This window comes from Gymnodraco acuticeps, unplaced genomic scaffold, assembly GCF_902827175.1.
Source record: "Gymnodraco acuticeps unplaced genomic scaffold, fGymAcu1.1, whole genome shotgun sequence".
NCBI classification, from domain to species: Eukaryota; Metazoa; Chordata; class Actinopteri; order Perciformes; family Bathydraconidae; genus Gymnodraco; species Gymnodraco acuticeps.
The window spans coordinates 862,253-875,871 of NW_022992313.1; the positions used below are offsets into that span (position 1 = coordinate 862,253).

Here is a 13,619-nt window from a genome sequence, read left to right on the forward strand (position 1 = left end):
AGATTTGAAAGGCAGGAATATATATATATATATATATATATATCTTACCTGAGCCAACAGGCGCCTGCTGTGATGAGAGCCATCGAAGCCACCACCATGAAGACACTGCAGAGGACTGAGAGGACATACAGACACAGTGTGAGGGGAAATCTGTAGGCGTCAGAAGGGGACATGATTCTAACCCAAAGCCCTGGATCTGTCTTAGAAGCAGACTATAGAGCATGGGAGAGCTTCTGAAAAAAAAGGAGTCATTGTGTCTGATATGGCCCAGCAGGGACAGAGAAACAGCATTGAGAGGAGAAATGGAGCGAGGCACAACTAAAGGACAGAAACACACCTCTTCTGTTCTGTAGCTCCATAGTGAATTTGAGGTCAGACCCGAGATATCACAGCATGGAGTGCTAACATTTTGCCAGACAAAGGAGGTATTTGACTAAGTCTGAGGACTTTAAGGCGTGCGCCTGTTCCCATGAAGATAGATGACGTATTTTTTCTATTTAAAAACGGAAAAAGTTTCACTCAAACTGACTTCAGATTGGTCAACGACCTAAGCTTCATGTTCCTCAGTGCAGGTGCCTTTTCTGCTATTTGACATGCTTCTATAGCTGTTTGCTGGTTTTGAGATTACAATGCCAACCTACGCTGCTGCTGACTGGCCATCACAGAAATTGATGAAAGAGTGATTATTATTATTATTAGAGTAAGAACTAAAAGTACATGTATGGTAAATAAACTTGAGCAAACAAACATACCAACTATCAGCATGTGAAGAGGCTCCTGTGTTTTTAGGCATTTATGTAGTTTACTTTTAAAGTATGGCTTACAATTTATCCAACACAGATGTTCATTACATAAATATATACCTTTAATCACACCATGTCTTAATAGAGAATAACATCTGTGATATGGCCTGTCGTTTTATTTTCTTAAATCAACCAACTTAATATACCGGGTAAAGTGCATTCCCTTCTGCACTCACTGATGTTTGGGCTGAGTTAGTTAGGAACTCTGAGAGTATTCCCACAGTATCTGTGAATACAGGCCCTGGGCTTTGTTCCTATACATTTGCATTGAGATTGCATCGACTCAATGCAAATGCATAGTAGAGGGTGCTGTACCTGAATGAAAAAAAAGTGTTTTTACAACCTCAAAGATACAGTGCAGTGAAGGCAAATTGTTGTCACAGTTAAGATGGATGTACACTACTGGGTTATGTGTGTTTTACTCTACCTTGTAACAACAACAGATGCCTTTTTGTTTTCTTTGTTACATCTTGTGGCTATCCATGTGTTGTTGTCTCAGTGTGCAGACACTGAGTCAGTGTGAAAGGACACCTAGATTAAAGCTGAAGCCACCTGCAGACAATCAAGACCTGAATATTGCTCATTTTATAATCTAATGTCTTTATTTTCTCAATAATTAATTGATAAAGGAATTTAGATGTGTGAAACAGAAATTAACTAGACACCATTGTGATGAAGTAACATCACTGTTTAGCGGCAGCCATATTTTAAATGTTACGCTGGCATCATAGAAAATATAGAGCAGCCTGTCTTTAAGAATCCTCCTCCGCTCTGATCAGAAATAAAGATTTCTGAAGGCTCATGTTTTTCTTCATCCTACAAGGAATAAGAGCTCTGTGTCTAATGGAGCAGAACGGCCTCTTGGTTCCTGCACAGTTTAGCACGGCGTTTAGTTCTGAGGAGCGACGTGTCTGTATGCCCAACACCAGAAAGGATTCTGAAAGTTTATGAAATTTGATTGAAAATTACGTCTGACTATAAATAGCTGGCTGCAAAATGTCGGTGCAGGGGGAGAAACACTATAATTAGAATTATTAGTATGAATTATTCTTTAAAGCATTTGAAATAACATTTCAGATGTTTTAACACCTGGATGAATGAGGTCCTTATCAATTGTCAGTGAGCCACCTACAGTGTGTTGCCCCCCTTCAACAGCAGTACATTGCTTGTTTCAGTAATCGTATTTCTGTCCCCTTCCAATAGTTGGTCATATCAATTATTATATTTTTGCTCTTTACGACCTCAGCTGCTGTTATTTTTACTGTCTTACAATGTCTTATCATTAGAGTGTGTTTAAATTCAATGCTAACTTGCTGCAAAAATAATTTAAAACTTAAATGAAGCGGCCTCCAGGGCTGCAGCACTTATCCATAACGGGAACTTCCAAAACATCTTTGCGATAAGGCAGCAACCATTGACTAATCAATATTAGAAGATCAACAGAAAAATAAAACGGCAACAAAATGTATAGGCCATTTACTGTTTATTTAAAGTTAGTTAAAGTACATTTAAAGCAAAAATGACAAAAATGCTATTTCTAGCCTTGGAAATCTGGAGATTTTCGTGCTTTTCTATCTTTGGTATCATAATCGCTTGAGCACCAGGAAAAGCGCTATAAAAAAATAACATGTATTATTATTATATTAAAGTAAATCTTTAGATTTTGGAAGAAGAAATCTATTTCATTGGACTCACACAGGCTCCGCCCTCTACTGGACTCTATGGGTAATACCTCTCAACCATACTATGCAAGCATTCATCAACTGAGATATCTATAACCGTAGCCGGCCACCGGGGCGGGCCTACCTGAATGCGTGCACAAGCCCACCGTATATAAGGCGGCCACGCCTCCCGTTCCTTTTCTCTTCAGCGAGCGAGCAACAACTGAAGCAGAGAAAGTAAAACGTTTGAAAGAAGAAGAAAGATTTGTCATACCTCCATGGAGTCGCCACTTCTAGAGACCTGGGCCTGTCCTTCGTGCCCTGGCTTAGATAGCGGGCGCCGATCCCCACCACCTCTGCTTCGAGTGTTTGGGGGACCAGGATATGGCCGAGGCGGTGCCATTCATGTTCGCCATTCCAGCGGGGCGGATGGCTCCGTTTGCCGTTGTCGGGCACTTCCGGGTTCGGCGTCCATGGAAGTCCACCGCCCAGGGTTATACTTCCCCCTGGGTGATGACCATGGCGGCGGAGCGCAGCTGCTCCCAGCAGGCAGCAGGTTGGGCAGAGAGCTAAAAAGGGCTCTGCCCCGCTGTCGCGTGACAGGGCAGCTGTAAATAAACACGGGTATGTTGGGCATCTCGCTCATTGCTAGAGATGCCCCACCTCACCAGATCAGAGCGATTATTTGGCCGCAAGGCCAAATTAGTAGCTGGGTCTACTGTGTGGCCGCCGCTGCTGCCTGCCGTGTGATGTCCCTGGGGGATCACGCCGCATGGCATTTTTCAAAAAGGAGCGTGTTGATCTCCGGGGAGCCCCCGTGTTTACGGAAGGGCTCTTTGGATCGATCTCTTTGGTCACGTGGGTGAGGAGTAGTCGCAGCGTGGCTGCTTCTTGCTCATCCCCAGAGGAAAGAGCACTGTCCCACACTCCCCGCACCGCTGTAAACTCCAGTATAGGAGCCAGCAGGTAGGCGAGCGCACAGTGCTGTCAAAGCACTGTGCGGGTTCAAGAAAGAGTGATGTGTGTGTGAGAAACGCATTCAGTGAAAACGATTGCATTTATCCCAGAGTAAGAGTCATCTCTCTCCACAATTCCACTTTTTACTATAACGTCCATTTCAAAGAGACGGCATTAGGACAGAGCCGCGGCCCCACGGGAGCATGCCGCGGTGCGTTCAAGGACCTCAGTAGAAAATCGGCCCTTTAAAGTGTCGGCCCCCATGCCAAACTTCCTTTTATGGAAGGTTTGGAAGCGGAGTAGGCCACCAGAGAGTACTACAGCTTCTTAGCTTTGGCTCCACAGCTGCTGGCATGTCCCCTGAACACAGCTGTGTAGGGAATGGAAGCCCAGCTGTGTACTGACAGAGTAGAGGGGCAGGACACTGAGACTGGGTTACTCACTCCAGCTTTGCAGCATCCCTCCTCCATTCAGGGGCAATAGAGAGGCAAATATATCATCCTCGGCAGAGATTCAGGCCCCGTTGCAAAAACAGGCGGTATCTGTGTGCCAGGCGATTGGTTCACAACCATCGACCTGAAAGACGCTTACTTACATGTCAAAATTGCTCCAAAGCATAGAAAGTATTTGCGTTTTGCCTTCATGGGAATAGCCTACGAGTGCAACAGACTGGCGTTCGGCTACTCCCTGTCCCCACGCACATTCAGCAAATATGTGGCCACAGCGCTTCAGCCGCTGCGCGACCGTGGCATGAGGGTGTTCTTTTATCTGGACGACCTCATAGTCATGGCCAGGTCCAGGGAATGGGCAATGTTTCACACAGCCCAATTGATCCAACACCTAAACAAGTTGGGTTTTGCGGTCAATTGGAAGAAGAGCTCCCCCATGCCTCACCAGCAGGTGCAGTATCTGGGGATGTTGGTCGATGCAGGCAGGCAGGCTACGCGCCACCCTGTCAGAGAGCAGACAGGCATCATTGCTTCGGGCAGTTTGCAGACTGCGACAGGGGGCAACGGCGACAGCACTGACCATTATGCAGACTCTGGGTCTCATGGCAGCTGCTCACTTCGTGGTACCGCTGGGGTTGCTGCATATGCACCGCCTGCAGAGGTGGTTTGCCGGCCTTCGTTTTAGAGACACAAACAACGTCTGGTGACCATCCCCCCCCCTCCCTTAGTGGAGGGCAACCTCCGATACTGGGGGTCCCCAAGCATCGACGGAGGGGGAACCTCCTACGTCACGGGATACATCCGTGACAGGATGGGGGGGACCTGCCTAGAGAGAGCTATAGGTGGTGGCTGGCCTCTGGCAAAAACTCGGCACATCTACCTTCTAGATCAGGGGTCGGCAACAGGCGGACTGCGGTCCGGATCCGGACCCAGACCTATGTGGACCCAGACCTATAATCAATACATTAATAGGGGATTTTAAATGTTGACGGGGTGATTCTATTTTAACCGCCGCCGACAGGGGGCGAAAGAGACGAGTGAGCGATACAGGGAGAGAAACACAGAAGAAGAGACGAGAGAGCGGCAGAGAGAAGCGGAGAGGAAAGTGAGTGAAGAGAATAATTAGCGATACAGGGAGAGGAGAGGAGAGTGAACAGGCGTGTTAGCGGCAGACAGGGAGAGACAAATAATGACACATGGCGCTCTCCAAGAAGAGGAAAGTGGACAGTGAGAACAGAGCTTTTAACCGTGAGTGGACTCATTCATGTTCATCCTGCTCACTGGGAGCACAGAACCAGTGTGTCTCATTTGTTCAGAGACCGTGGCGCTCATTAAAAGTGCCAAAACGCCACTACGAGACAAAACACAAAGTGTTTGACCAAACATTCCCTCTCAAGTCAGAACTGAGGTCACAACAAATAAATATTGTTCCAGCGCAGGCTAACCGAGGCTAACCGATGAGCACCTGCATGTGTGTATGAGAATGGCCCTGACACCATTTCAGCCCAGATCTAAACTCCTGGCAGGACAAGCTCCAGCTCAATTCTCACACTGAATTAAAACAAAGTGAGTGAGGGACTGCAATATTAGAGGGAAAGAAAGAGACACTTTAAAACTGTTCAATTGTTATGATGTGTAAAGACTGATATTGTTCTATAATCGTCTGAAACTGTTAAGTCATGATGTGAAACGGTTAACAAAGAAAAAGGGAAACTCAAGCTGCTGCTACACTTTATTTTATTTATCTAAAATTAAGCACTTTTAAGATGCATATATTTTCAAAAGCTATTTTATTTATTTTCTCTATTTCATTTTTAAATGCAGCCCGAGAGGAACATTACACATATCCACAGTATTTTACTGTATAGTTCAATGTTAATTGACAAAATATATATACATATTGTTGTTTATGAATTGTACTTTCTTTATTTGGCAGTCAGTTGTTGATTACATGCAGACGTTGATAAAGCTACAGGCTACTTCAATATATATCACATTAATTCATAAAGCAAGTTAGACATTTTGAAGCTCCGGACCTTTGCATGGGGAGATTTTCTCTAACTGGACCTCGTTGAATTTTTGTTGAATACCCCTGTTCTAGAGCTACGGGCAGTAGTACTGCTCCTACAGCACTGCAAACCCTTACTACAGGGCAAATATGTGCTGGTGAGGAGCAACAAACGCACCACAGTGGCTTGAATCGACAGGCAGGGCGGTGTCAGTTCTGTGGTTGGGGGCCTCAGAATGTTTTTATCTCTGAAGGCCCCCCCACATTCGGGGACTGGAGAACAGGGCGGCCGGCCTCATGTCAAGAGGCGGGCCCCTGCCAGACGAATGGTGGTTCTCCCTGGCTCGGCAGGACAATCCACCTTTGGGGGTGGACACGTTTGCACACGAGCCATGGCCAAGAAAGCTGTCCTATGCCTTTCCACCGCTGCGTCTCATTCTCCCGCTCCTGGGGAGGGTGAGGCGAGAACGTCTGTCAGTCATCCTAGTGACTCCGGATCGCCGTGGTACTCAGATGACACAGATGAAGGTGGGCCAGCCCTGGAGCTCTCCTCCCTGAAAGCACTGTCATGGAAGACATCGTTGCTACTTGCCTTAACTTCGGCCAAGAGAGTGTCAGAGCTGACCGCTCTGTCGGTGCACCCAAGTTGCTTGTTGATCCGGGGTGACCGTAGCGGGGCGACACTCAGACCGAACCCCTCCTTTGTTCCCAAGAGTCTAGGGAGCTCGTTCAGGTAAAGTGCTATTCAGTTAGGGGGCTTTAATCTTCCACCCCATAGTGGGGCCAGGGAGACTAAATTGCACCTCCTCTGCCCGGTGCGTGCACTAGCATGTTTTGTGGAGCGCATGGCTGCCACTAGGCACACTGAACAACTGTTTGTGTGCTTTGGGGGCGGCGTGGCCGGTAAAGCTCTGTCCAAGAAACGCCTGGCAGGATGGCTCTGCAAGTGCATCTCACATGCCTACGGATAGGCGGGGAGAGCCTTCCCCACGGGGGTCCGTGCACACTCTACACGGGCTGTGGCTGTGTCAACAGCCTTATTTAACGGAGTGAGTGTGGAGGACATATGTACGGCGGCGTCTTGGTCCACGCTTGATGAGTGTCACGGAGGTGATCTCTGGGCCCATAGATCTCGGCCTCCGTTACTGGTTGTGTAGCTTCATTGTTGTTGATTGTGTGCACCTGGTGCCCTGTGTTGTCTCCTCCCCCCTCACCTGTGTCTTGTTGGGTTAATTAGTGTGGGTATTTAGGCTCTGTGTTTCCTGTTTTGTTTGGTGTGTGAGATCCTTGTGGCTGGTGACTGTGCTCACGTGAACAGCGAGATTGAGGCTGTGTCATGTGCCCGTGAGTAATAAATGCTCACACTGGGTTGTATTTTGGATGTTCTGCCTCTGACTCCTTGCTTGGTTGGGCCGCTCAACGGTCAGCTTCACATTGAGGCAGCACATGACTGGTGGTGGGGGGGGGGGGGGGGGGGGGGGGCTGTGGGTCAGCAGGTATCTCCCGGTCAGGGGAGTGTGGTGACTCGATGTTGTTGGACGACAGGGCGTTTAGGCATCAGGGCTTCACCCACTGTACCCATAGAGTCCAGTAGAGGGCGGAGCCTGTGTGAGATATAACGTTGGTAACCCTTGTTATATAAGCACAGGCGGAGCCCTCTACTCGGGGCCCTGTCTGTCCTATGCTGCTCGCTGAAGAGAAGTGTAGGATGACGGGAACAGGAGGCGTGGCCGCCTTATATACAGTGGGCTTGTGCACACATTCAGGTAGGCCCGCTCCGGGGGCCGGCTACGGTTATAGATATCTCAGTTGATGAATGCTCACATAGTATGGTTGAGAGGTATTACCCATAGAGTCCAGTAGAGGGCGGAGCCTGTGTGAGATATAACATACGTAACCCACCGTTTTAACCTGAGAATATATAGTCATTAAACCAAATCTCACAGCACTCAGGTCACAATTACAGTTTCTACATCAAGCTCAAGAGGTAGAACTCCAAAAGAAAGCTTTGTCATGGCTAAAGTACAGAAAAGACTTACTGATGAAGACCTGGTCATGGGGGGGGTACGGGAGGATGATGGGATCGCTGAGCAGAGCAGTGGTGTGGTTTGTGCTGGAGGTGGTTTCGGAGATAGGGAAGGTTGGCGCCGCACTGGTGGGCAGGACACTCTGGCTCCTGGGCTGCTCTGTGGTGAATGCTGTGAGGGGGGGGGGCGCCGGGTGACAGTTCAGAGGCAATTTGGGAGGTTGGAGCTGAGATAAGGAATGAAGGGTTTAGATAAGGAATGAAGGGTTTGGACTTTGGAGTCATTATGTCAGCATGGATGTACTGTAGAGCTGAATAGGAACAGGGGGCTTCAGTACCTGGCAGCCTGGACAGAGTTCTCTGTTCACTGATGATGGCAGACAGGAAGTTGATCTCCTCATCCAGCTCAGGATAGGTGCTCACCTTACCTGGAGGAACAGAAAAATAACAAACACGCTTCATCTGTATAATACTAGGTAATCATTTGCAAACATTATGCAGGAAAGAGAAGACACACAATGAAACCGGCACATTCTCTTGACCATTAGATACATTCAGATCCTTGACATAATCAATGAACGGCCTCCATACGTTCTCGAACGCTGTCTTTATGGCTCTTAATATATACAGTAGGATATCTCCTCCAATGGGAGGCCTGACAGCATTGGTCGCAACCAATGAGTGATGTTTGAGCTGTGAGCCTTGTTCCAAAACAATGCTATACAGGTTTTGGCGTAGAGTAGGCTGAGGTCTACAAATGTTAGCTCATGTTCATTACCGGACCCATCAGAAAATACTGGGTCCAGTAAAATCTCTCGTACCTCTTCCCAGAACACTTCTGCACTAATCTTTCTGCACTGCAAAATACAGTGAAACCATGTTCTCCGTGATTATGTGCATACATCTGGTATATTTGTGTTCTATCGGTTTGAATCAACCGGGGTCACATACGTTCGCATCAACCATTTATACTGTATTGGTTTCAGTCGTGTATTAATATTAGTATGAGCAGCAACTCAAGCATTTTTCCAATCTTCATCTGAGACTTCAGTCTGCAGGCTGTCCTTCCATGCATTTAACCTACAATGTGAATCTCAAATGAGAAGGATGAGAGCATACTGTACTCTGAAGACAACACACTTTAGGTTTAGGTTTGCGGTGAGGTTCATGGCTGGTGAGGCACTGACTCTTTCAGAGTCAGATTTACAAATATTATATTTTGACCTTAATCGAAATATTCGGTTATTTTCAAAAGCTTTTTTAGTCTGATGCTTCAATTCATTTTAAACAGACCGTTCAACAAAAGGATAGGCCTACCCACAATTTAAATATTGGATTGTTCTTTCTTAGTAAGATCCCATTTGCATTACAATTGTGGTCTTACCTTGACTTGAAGATGAAGTTCATGCTATCCTTCTGGACAACAATCTCCATTAAATTTTTGTAAAAGTCCTCCTTATCTTCCTCTAGTTTCAAAAGTCTAGTTTGTTGTTCGCGTCTATACCGTCTCTGCGTAGAATAACAGTAGCAACAAGAACCTGTGGGCTCACTTGCGCCCCCTTCAGTGCGGCAGAGGTTATGGCTGCCTCCCCTGGTGCTTTTTTCATTGCCGTTGTATGATGAGACCAGCGAGCCTAAATATCATATATACGTGAAATAAGTTATTTAGAGACTATGGATGGCGAGGATAAATGTAATAAAGGGATCTACAAACATTACATTGGTGACATACAGTGAGATGGTGCAGGCATGCGCTTAGGGCCCGCTTTCCAGCCAGTTTCTGTGGGGTGACGCATTCTGAGGTGAGGCAGAGCTCATCTGTGCCTCACCTCACCCCACAGTAACTGGCTTGAGCGCGCTCACAAAATAAGTGCCCGCGCTACATTAGTGCCCGCGCTCCAGCCAGTTACTGTGGGCTTACGAGAGGCAGAGCTCGTCCCTGCCTCCCTTCTCATCGCTACCCGTAGTTGTAGCGGAGCTCGGCAAATTTCCTGATTTTGACTATAAAAAGCGATTGGAATCAAACAGAAATCACACTTACAACACAGATCAGTGGAGACATTTTATTATTATTACTATTTAGTTTTTCTTTAGTAGTTTTTCCGTTACATTGGAGTATGACAGGTGAGGCTCTGCCTCCCCTGCCTCCCCTGACTGCACGTTGCTGCTGCAGATAGAACCCCCTTTGAACATAGACCAGGCTGGGTCCAAGTGAAGTACCAGGCAGGGTTGGGAGGGATTCTTCGAAAAGGTAACCAAATCTGAGTATCACAATATTAAAGCAATGTAACCAGATTACTTTACGTTACTTTTGAATAACCTTAATATCAAATGCAATGAAAATAAATACAATCTTTAATCTCTAAATATGTTTTGATTAGAGGACATTAGAAAACTGGTTTACACAGGCTGTCTTCTCCTACCTCTTTTTTTGTTTTGATACAAATATAGAGAATAATATGTTGTATGTAGGTTGTTTGTGTTGAACCCAGTGACGATTAAACTGAACATCACATGTAAATAATTTAACCTCAGAGCAACAGCTTCTTCTTTCTGAAAACATCATGAGCTCATCAAGAAACACAGCTGATCGAACAAAGCCCATGCATGTGAATAGCTTTTTAACCACCTTGACCAGCAGGACTGTGACTGTATAACATCATTGAGGACCAGTGGTAACTATTATTTTTGCTCTCTTCATAAGCATCCTGCAAGTCAAGACACAGGTTTACAGGTCTGTGAATGCAGACAATTAATATAGCACATCAATTCAACACTTTACTGTCAAAACTGTCAAAGAGTATCTCAAAATAAATGGTGTTGCTATGCAAGGCCTGCCTGAATCGGTCTACTTTTATTGGTCTATTAAATCAGAGCACACCTTGGCACCAGTCAGTTTTAGGGGCATGCACGTGGCCTATGTGCCGGATTGGAAAGATAATAATAATAAAGTTATAACATTATAAGATGAAAGGAATATGTCCTCAATAAAGCCATCATTCTAAAGTCAAGTCGTAGTTCAGTTTGTTGCTATGTGCATCCTTACTGCTAGAGGCCTCTCAATCCAACACACTGGACCTGGAGTACACACTCTGATCACTGGAGTGTTATATGGTTAAAATGCCAAATTGGCAATACAAATGCTGTATGTTGCTAATAAACATCCTCTGAGTCACACAGATAAACTGAAGCCCTTACATTCACCTGTCCTAATCCTTCAGGACTGCTGAAGGTCAAGTCATGGCTTGAAAAGGAAAGATGACAACGCCCTTGTGTGGCATTAGAAGCAACTGCTGACGTGATGTTTTTTAATGAGTGGATCAGTGTTTATGTCCCCTCTATTTCCTGTTTCAGATTATCATCTGTATCAATCAATCAATCAATGTTTATTTATATAGCCCAATATCACAAATGTTACATTTGTCTCAGTGGACTTTACAGTTTGTACAAAATATCAGTATGACAATACGACACCCTCTGTCCTTAGACCCTCACATCGTACAAGGAAAAACTTCCGAAGAAAACCCACAGTTTAAAGGGAAAAATGGGAGAAACCTCAGGGAGAGCAACAGAGGAGGGATCCCTCTCCCAGGACGGACAGACGTGCAATAGATGCCGTGTGTAAATTGAAAAGATAATACATTTGCAACATAGGTAGTCCAAATGTTTGGAAATGCATGTGTGTATAATAGGAAGATGAATCCACGAGGATATCCATCCAGGACCTATAATCCAGGACCACAGCCACGACTCAAGATCCAGGACAGAGGAGCGCAGGATCATCCATGACTCCGGATCCCGGCATATACAGACACCAAAAAGAAAGACATTTGGGGAAGCTGGGTTAATCGGAACATGAGAGTACACAGGTATAGACAGAGAGAAGGAAGAAGTAAGATGTCCCCCGACAAACTAAGCCTATATCAGCAAAACTAGGGGCTGAATCTAATCAGCCCTAACTATAAGCTTTATCAAAAAGGAAGGTCTTAAGCGCACTCTTAAAAACGGATAGGGTGTCTGCCGCCCGAACACAAACTGGAAGCTGATTCCACAAATGTGGAGCTTGATAAGAAAAGGCTCTGGCTCCCATTGTACTTTTAGAGACTCTAGGAACAACCAACAACCCTGCATTCTTGGAACGCAATGCCCTAGTAGGACAGTAGGGTATAATGAGTTCTTTAAGGTAAGATGGCGCCTGCCCATTAAGGGCTTTGTAGGCGAGAAGAAGAATTTTAAATTCTATCCTGTGTTCTATCGGGAGCCAGTGTAAGGCAGCCAGAACAGGAGTAATGTGGTCCCTTTTCCTAACTCTGGTTAGTACACGAGCTGCAGCATTTTGAATCAGCTGAAGCGACTTGACTGACTTCTTGGTACACCCTGATAATAAAGAGTTACAATAATCCAGCCTTGAAGTAACAAATGCATGGACTAGTTTCTCTGCATCGTTTTGAGGCAAGATATGCCTGATTTTTGCAATGTTACGTAGATGGAAGTAGGCGGTCCTTGAAATTGATTTTATGTGGGCGTTAAAGGATAAATCCTGATCAAATATAACACCAAGATTCCTTACAGTCTCACTGGAGGCCAAATTAATGCCATCCATGGTTAATATATCCTTAGATAATTTGTTTCATAGATTCTTCGGGCCAAGTACAATAACTTCAGTTTTGGTCGTGTTTAACATCAAAAAGTTTAAGGTCATCCACGTTTTTAAGTCCTTAAGGCAGTCTTGAATTTTATTTAGATGATTAATTTCATCAGGCTTGATTGATAAATATAGTTGAGTATCATCCGCATAACAATGAAAATGTACAGAATGATTCCTTATAATATTGCCTAACGGAAGCATATATAATGTGAACAAAATAGGTCCGAGCACTGAGCCCTGTGGCACTCCATGGCTAACTTTGGTTTGCGTGGAAGATTCATCATTGACACGTACAAACTGAGAGCGTTCAGATAGATAGGACCTAAACCAGTCTAAAGCAGTTCCCTGTATGCCAACTAAGTGCTCTAGTCTTTGCAATAGGATATCATGGTCGATAGTATCAAATGCAGCACTGAGATCGAGCAAAACAAGAATAGAGACACGTCCCTTGTCAGAGGCATTAGAATGTCATTTGTGACTTTAACCAGAGCTGTCTCTGTGCTATGATGTGTTCTAAAGCCAGACTGAAAATCTTCAAATAAATCATTGTTTTTTAAGTAATCACACAGCTGTTTTGCGACCGCTTTCTCAAGAATTTTTGAGAGGAACGGAAGATTGGAAATAGGTCTATAATTGGCTAAAACCTCTGGATCGAGGTTGTGCTTTTTAAGAAGCGGTTTTATCACTGCTACTTTGAATGATTGTGGAACATAGCCTGATAATAAAGACATATTCATAATATTTAATAAATAAGTGCTAATTAATGGAAAAACTTCCTTCAACAGCTTAGTTGGAATTGGGTCTAACATACACGTTGATGGTTTAGAAGAGAGAATCATTGAATTGAATTGTTCAAGGTTTATGGCTGAAAAGCATTCTAGTTTACTATCTAGTGTAATATTAGAACTTACGTTTCCGGGAGCTGTTGATAACACTATACTGGTCAAAGGCAAGAGGTCATTAATTTTGTTTCTAAGAGTAACAATTTTATCATTAAAAAAGCACATAAAATCATTACTACTGAGTGCTATGGGAATAGAAGGCTCAATCGAGCTGTGGCTTTCTGT

At 45.0% G+C, this 13,619-nt stretch overlaps 1 protein-coding gene across 4 annotated transcripts in view; it reads right to left on the reverse strand.

The window, feature by feature from the left end:
* The window catches only part of npdc1b (neural proliferation, differentiation and control, 1b), a 51,401-nt gene that overhangs the window by 23,091 nt on the left and 14,691 nt on the right, over positions 1 to 13,619 (reverse strand). For 2 of the 4 annotated variants that reach the window (XM_034208351.1, XM_034208350.1), the window contains exons 3-5: positions 8,243 to 8,332; positions 7,918 to 8,076; positions 49 to 115 (exon numbers count right to left, since the gene is read on the reverse strand). In XM_034208351.1, the coding sequence (XP_034064242.1) occupies positions 49 to 115; positions 7,918 to 8,076; positions 8,243 to 8,332 (316 nt within the window). Of the gene's footprint in view, positions 1 to 48; positions 116 to 7,917; positions 8,132 to 8,242; positions 8,333 to 9,288; positions 9,337 to 13,619 lie in introns of those variants that run through there. The other 2 variants (XM_034208353.1, XM_034208352.1) reach the window with 2 other exon arrangements.